The 7619-nt window shown below is 47.7% G+C and overlaps 1 protein-coding gene across 1 annotated transcript; it reads right to left on the minus strand.

The window, feature by feature from the left end:
- On the minus strand, nt 1-6903 carry LOC144711407 (uncharacterized). The gene is made up of 7 exons (XM_078585394.1): nt 5622-6903; nt 4966-5534; nt 4111-4335; nt 3916-4041; nt 3193-3486; nt 2333-2422; nt 1-84 (listed from the first exon to the last, which is right to left on the minus strand). The coding sequence occupies exons 1-7, from the start codon at nt 6901-6903 to the stop codon at nt 1-3; spliced, it is 2670 nt and encodes an 889-aa protein (XP_078441520.1).
- Nucleotides 6904-7619: the final 716 nt, after the last annotated feature.

The raw sequence follows: 7619 nt of genomic DNA on the forward strand, positions 1-7619 counted from the left end.
TCAATCTCTGCTAGCATCTACTACATGACTGTGTTCTGTTGTTCGATGACCCTCTGCTGATTCTTCTTGTCCTCTCTTAGTTCCCTGACAAGGTCATTAAGAGTTTCATTAGTTTGATTTACAGTATTTTGAGAGATAAAAGGTTTTGCATGAGGGAAGTGTGTCGGAATGTTGGGCCTGGATTGGTAATTGCGCTTCCCGTTATGTTGAACAGGTTGGTTACCATTTCAGTTCCACGTGTGCGCCATAAAATTTCCTCTGGGAATTCCGGCATCATAAATTCCCTCTTGTCTCCCAAAGGCATTCACCTGCTCTACCATAGGGCAGGACTCCTCTGTATGATTCCTGGCTGTACACACTGAACAATATAGGTTAGACATGTTACCAACTCCATAAGATAAACCCTGCACCGGCAAAGTTTGCATGAGTTTTGAATTGGTGAGAGAGCTTTTCAACTACTCTTCCTATCTTTCCTACATCCCTTTCAACCTTTTCAAAGCGGATGTCTGGTTCTACTGCTTTTACATCAATTAACCCTCCTCTTTTAGACGGTATACCTCTACAATTAGTCGAGAAACTCTGCTGATACGCCCACCTCTCCACCAACTTCTCTAAAAAAGGAATAGCATCATTGACATATGCCTCTACAAACACTCCTCCACTTGCAATGTCAATTAAATTCCTCTCCGCATCATTTAGCCCCCCATAAAAAGTTTGGGCTAGTTCCCACTGGGGCACTCCATGATGCGGGCATTTCCTCATTAAGGACATGAATCTTTCCCACGATTCGCTAAAAGTGTCGGTCCCTTGAGTAAAGTCTCTGATTTCCTTCCTAATGGTGTTTGTTTTGCCAAATGAATAGAATTTCCTAAGAAAGCACTTCTCCATATCACCCCATGAGGTAAATTCTTGACCTAAGGACTTAAACCACTCTCTTGCTCTATCCTTTAAGGTGAATGGGAATGACTTCATCCTTAAACTCTCTTGGGTCACTCCAGGATAATTATATGCAGAGCAGATATCCTTAAATTCATCCTAATAATCGTAAGGTTCCTCATTAAGTTTTCCATAAAATGTTGGGAGAATCTACAGTAGGTGCAGGTCAATTTTGAACACCACATTATCAGCTAGAGGGGTTGAGACTCTGGTGATAGGTTGGCTTTCTAGTGGGTCAGAAAATTCTCTTATCCTCATACGTCTCATACCTTGATCATCATTCATATCTGCGTCCTGCTGATTTTCCATCTCTTCAACTTTGTCGTCGCTCGTCACCTCAAAAGATCCTCCACTCTCGTGCGATTTCTTTCTTAAAGATCTTCTGCCGTTCATAAATCACACTCAACACAATTGTTAGTTTAGCCTTGAAACAATCCACTCATAGCACTTTTACAGGAAATAACTGAATCTACATACTGTTGCCCCTCCCCGGCAACGACGCCAATTGTTAAGTTGAAATTTAAGCTCTAGTTTATTGTAGTATACTTCCAACTTTGACAATAACTCACTATGGTCTGTTTATTTAACTCTGTAGAGCTGCTTATGGTGAGTCGAAGATCGAACACAAAGAGGGGGGTTTTGTACCTAGACTAGAAACTTGTTTGCAGAAACACAAGTTAAATTAAAACGTGAATCTTAATTGACAATTTGGACTAATGAAATTGAACTAGATTTACAGAGACATTTCGATAAAAATATCACTCTAACGCTAAAAGAAATTCCAAAACTACCTGATATTTGACTTAAAGATCCGTATTGCTTGGTTCAACACAAAGATTAGACTAGCTCGAATGCCCAGGTAGCTTTCGCTACCTCTTCGGTGATGCTCCTCTGCCTAGCTCTTTCTTCACGGCTCCACACATCACGCCTGGAGCTTGGCGAGTTCACAACATGAATTAGCGTTGGCGAGGAAGGATCTCCACACGAGGGCGATGGCCTTTCTTTTCTCCGCTCTCTCCTCTCTCCTGCCAGTGCCTCTTGCAATTCCGAACAACCCCTTTTCGTTCCCTCCTTCCTCCTTTTATTCTTTTTCTTTCCCGCTTTTCTTCTCTTCCCCTTTTTCCGTCGTTTGATTCCTTTTCTTTCAAAAGCAGCCCTCGGATCTTCTTCCGCTAGCTTGGGCTGCATTCTTTTCCATGCGTCTCTCTGCATAACTGAGAAATTGACTATGTGAGTTCACGCATGATACAATAAAGTAAAATACAAAGAAAATCTGATGCTAAAATAAAATACCAATCTTTCTATTCTTAGAAATCAAGTTTAATAATTATAATAAAAATATTTGTCCTCTTATTACTCCCCATATCCCCATGTTGACTTTATCCCCTTTGCTGACCCTTTTGTTCTGGTCGAGCATGCTGCCTGCGAGCTTACTACTCCACTCCTCCACCTGAGAACCTGCTTTTCTGTTGCAGCAATCAGGAACCTTGCAAAATAGCACACTATCAACAAGTGCGAATTTCCGATTCTTCTAAAATTCATAAGCTTGATCATCTCGGGTTAATTTGGTAAAAAAAGTGACAGAAACTCCAATTATTTTATATAGATGTAGCTTAACTAAACTCTCATATTGGATTATTTACGTCTTAGATCATGCATATTTCAATACTATCAATGACCAACTCGCTCCCCCTCAGCGTGAATTACCTCCTGCAGTATCGTTTCTATCACATCTTGCCGTACAAGGAGGGAAAACAGAGATGGAGTGGGTTGACTCTCACTTTCACTTATACTCAGGCTCGAGTGGCTGTGAGGCTTGATGATCGGTGGCGAGGGCTGGTATCGGGATAAGTCAGTGACGTTAAACGTCGAACTAATCCCCCAAGTTGGCGGGATGCTCACGACGTAGGCGTTGTCGTTGATCTTTTGGGCTATCGGGAAAGGCCCGGCGCTACGAGCATGGAGCTTTGTAGCGACCCCAGGAGAGAACCTCTCAGGCCTCAATCTGACTAAGACCAGTTCTCCCTCAAAGAACGACATGGACCTACGACCCTTATCTACTAACACCTTATACTGCTCATTCATGGATGCGATGCATGAATGTATGTCGTCATGCATATGCTTAATGTGTTCGGCAAATTCTAATGCATTATCTGAGATCCTATGTGTTTTGTTTAATGGCATGAGGTCAAGGGGTCGACGTGGTAGTTGACCATAGATAATCTCAAACGGTGCCTTGCCCGTAGTGCGATTAACCGAGTAATTGAAGGCAAATTCCGCTCGTGGGAGGACGTGATCCCATGCGGTGACATTATCACCGACAATAGATCTCAGAAGATTGCCGAGGCTGCGATTAACAACCTCAGTCTGACCATCCGTTTGAGGATGGTATGCCGAAGAAAATCTATGTTGGGTTCCCATAAGTACCCACAACGTTTTCCAGAAATAGCTTGTAATTTTTACGTCTCGATCGGAGATAATTGTCTTCGGAACTCCGTGTAGCTTGACGATATGATCGTAGAAGCGTGCTATCAGAGAAGCGTCGAATGTCTTCGAACACGGAATGAAATGAGCCATTTTTGAGAACCTATCTACCACGACCATAATTGAGTCATGGCGACGCGCGGTTTTGGGTAACCCCAAAACAAAGTCGAGACTAACATCTTCCCAAGGTCCCTCGGGGACCGGTAAGGGGGTATTCTGTTTAGTGAGCTTTGTGCGGGAGCAGGTAAGACATCGTGAAATGAATTTCCTGATGTCCCTGTTTAGTGACGGCCAATAAAATTTTTCCTCAAGTGCGAGGATCGTCTTGTTGATCCCAAAGTGGCCACTTAGTCCGCCAGCGTGCGTCTCATGAATAAGAAACTCCTTAATAGATGTTCGAGGCACGCAAAGTCGTCTCCCATGAAAGAGGTAGCTGTCGTCTAAGTAGCAGTCTTTCGATCTGGGGGGGATCGAGGCCGTGAGGGAAGAATAGACCTTCGAGAAGTCTAGGCACTCGGCATACTCGTCACGCATTCTCTCAAATCCGAGGATGTGGTTCTTCATAATATTAAGGACTAGTGGTCGCCGGCTCAAAGCGTCGGCGATGACATTATCCTTTCCCTTTTCATGCCGTATGACGAAGGTAAAATCCTGAAGATAAGTGATCCATCGGGCGTGACAGTCGCTAACCTTCTTCTGGTCGTGTAGATGTCGAAGAGCTCCATGATCGGAGTAGAGGACAAACTCTTTGGGGAGTAAATAATGTCGCCAATGATGGAGGGACTGCACAAGAGCATAGAACTCTCGGTCATAGTTGTCGTACCTCTTTCGAGTATCGTTCAGCTTCTCACTGAAGTACTCCACCAATTCCGACTCTGGAAGCGTCACATGCGACCTCGAATACCTTGTTGAAATCTGGGAGTTTGAGGACCGGAGTTTCCGTCATGAGCTTCTTAAGAAGCTCGAAAGACTGATCGGCGGTGGGTGTCCACTCGAATTTATCCCCTTTTAGTATGTCCGTGATGGGGGCGGTAATCCCACTAAATCCTGGAATAAACCTTCGGTAGAAGGTGGCCAATCCGATGAAACTTCGGACGTCATGGATGCTCTTCAGTTTGGGCCAGGAGACAATGGCCTCGACTTTGGCTGGATCGACGGCCACCCTTTTTGCGGATAGGATAAAGCCGAGGAAAGAGACCTCAGAGGTGAAGAAGGTACACTTCTTCAGATGCGCATGTAACTTCTCTTGTCATAGCCAGGTGCACACGTGTCGCAGGTGTTGTGCATGTTCCTCTCTAGTTTTACTGTATACTAGAATGTCGTTGAAGTATACGACGACAAACCTGCCGATGTATGGTCTTAGCACCTCGTTCATCGAGCGTTGAAAAGTGCTGGGTGCATTCGATAACCCAAATGGCATCACATTCCACTCGAAAAAGCCATCTTTTATTTTAAATGCCGTCTTCCATTCGTCTCCTGGTCTAATCCTGACTTGATGGTAGCCACCCCCCGTAAGTCTATCTTGGAGAAGATAGACGCACCTACCATCTCGTCAAATAGATCCTGGACTCGTGGTATGGGAAAGCGGTATTTCACCGTGATCTTGTTGATAGCTCGTGAGTCGCAGCACATCCTCCAAGTACCGTCTTTCTTTGGTGCGAGCAGAGCTGGTACGGCACATGGGCTAAGGCTTTCCCTAATTAAGCCTTTATCTAGGAGGTCCTTCACCTGGGAGTATAGCTCTTCGTATTTAACCGGGTCCATCTGGTAGTGAGGAAGGTTAGGGAGAGTGGCTCTCGGGACCAAATCGATGGCATGCTGGATATGCCGCAAGGGGGGAAGCTCACTCGGCAGCTCGACGGGAAATACGTGGCCATACTCCTCGAGGAGTTGGGTGATTTCCGGGGGAGGAGGTTCGTGCTCCGACTCAACAATCCCGTCTGAGAGTGTAACGGCGTAGCATATGGGAGTCGACTCCCGGTCGAGTTCTAGTTCGCGTCGAAAGATGCAGCCATTAGTGATAATGGCGGTGGGCGTAGCGTGAGGGGGCACCGTTGCCGAACGGGTAGGTAGTGATGGTATCCGCACCGAGGGATACCATATGAGTCTACGACCTTCATAGACAAAAGAGCAAGTGTTTGCTCATCCGGACAATTGTACGTCATGGTCGTACAACCAAGGTCGCCCAAGTATAATACTACCAATCTTCATTGGTAGTACATCGCACAGTACCTTCTCGTCGTATGTGCTCATCTTCAAAGGCACATAGCATTGCATCTTCACGGGGATCGTTGATGCGTCGATCCATGACACATTGTACGGAGTGGGGTGAGGTAGTAAGGGGAGTCCAAGTTGAGTAGCTGTATCTTCGGAAATACCGTTGATGCAGCTACCGCTGTCGACCATCAACTTGAACGTACGCCCGCCAATCTTGACATACGTGTAGAAGATGGATGTGCGCTGGGCAACGTCGATGGGGCGTGGAGCCGAGGTGACACTAGCCTGTGCGGGAGCGGTCCGGGCACCCTTGGGGGTGTTCCTAGTTCCGGCGGTATCCAAGGTAGCGACAGGATAGGTCGATGCCGTGGTAATCGGGGTGATTTGGATGTACCCAAGTGGGTCATCCACATCCTCACCGTCCGGGCACTCACCCGGATACTCGTCTATCTCGAGGTCATCCTTAGGCTGCTCCTCTACTGGATGTCCATGTACGTCCATAACCATAAGAGTGGGATAATCAGTCCGTCGATGCCCGAAGCCCTTGCACTTAAAACACTGAATGGGCTCGCGTAGTGCGTTTGGAGCTCTAGCTGTAGAGATAGCCGATGGTGTGGGTGGTGTCGGTGTAGGGGCTGCCGTGACGGGCGGCGTTGAAGGCCGAGGAGCAATAGTGCTGTTCCGGCTCCAAGCACCGGTGGTACGGGTCGTCGCGGAGGTGGTCAAGGAATGAGTGGGACGGGATGTTGTGGGTGTGGTCGTCACTACCTTGTTGTGACTAAACTCGTTGCTCTCAACGAGGCTATAGGCGAGGTCGACTGTGAATAGATTCTGTTCCAGCACCCGGGCCCCCAATTTGGGACGTAGCCCGTGAATGAAAAATGCAATCTGAATTTGTGGACTGTCCGCAAATTTGCATCGCATCCGGTACTCCTCAAATTCCTCGATATATTTTGAGACCTTACGCTTTCCTTGCTTAAGGTCCATCCACCTCAACATGAGTCGTGTCATGTAAAGCTTTGGGATATATTTATCCTTCAGCTTACGCCACATCTCGTCCCAAGAGAAGGGTGGATCTCCTCGTTGTCGTGCGGCTTCCTTCTCATTTTTCCAAAATATCTTCGCTTGTCCTCCAAGTCGGGCCTCGGCGTAAGCCACGCACAAGTCATCGTCCATGCCATACCACAGGAAATAACTCTCCAGGTCTGACTCCCAGTTCGTATAATCTTTCGGGTTCCAAGACCCTTCAAAGATTGGCACTTCCATCCTCACACTCTTTTGTATCATAGCACGATGTGCCTCTCATCGTCGCTCATGCTCGTCATCATGACGACGAGGAGGGGGACGACGGGGTGTACCTCGTGGATAGATATAGTCCGGTCGATCCTCATAGTAGGCATCACGGCGGGGTGCCGGCTGATAGTGGGGTCGTTCCTCTTGGTAGTCGTCAGGATGAGGCCGTCTCGGGGGGCAATGGAGGCTGCGGCGGATAAGCATCTTCCCAGTTTGGTGGATGCGCAGGGTGTCTCCTATATCGGTGCTCGTCGTCGGGATAGTAATCCCGACGTGGCGTGCGATCCTAGTCCGTCGCGTATCTCGATGGTGCTCGGGGTGGTGCCGGGATTTCCTCGTAGGGGTCTTGGGCGTTAATTGGCGCCGCTCGGTAGCACGGTGGGTAGGCGGAGCTGTCACTGTAAGTGGCGACATCTAGTCGTTGAACGGCAGGTGGCTGCCGTGGGCTACCTGGCCGGGAGGAGTAATTCGGCGCATCTCGCACGGGTATGCAGTTGGGGTTATTCACCCCATTATCTGGATATTCGTATCGCCGAGAATTCCAATTCTTGAGAGGATAGTAGTTCCTTTCCAGAGGATAGGAACGCTCATCGTACTAGTGCGGTGCTGACCTCTCCTCCCTGGGATGAGATCTTCATCGGTCATCGCGGTCGTACTCCCATTCTTCAGCTCGACGGTAGCAGGGTGGC

The sequence above is a fragment of the Wolffia australiana genome, chromosome 13 (genome assembly GCF_029677425.1).
Source record: "Wolffia australiana isolate 7733 chromosome 13, ASM2967742v1".
NCBI classification, from domain to species: domain Eukaryota; kingdom Viridiplantae; phylum Streptophyta; class Magnoliopsida; order Alismatales; family Araceae; genus Wolffia; species Wolffia australiana.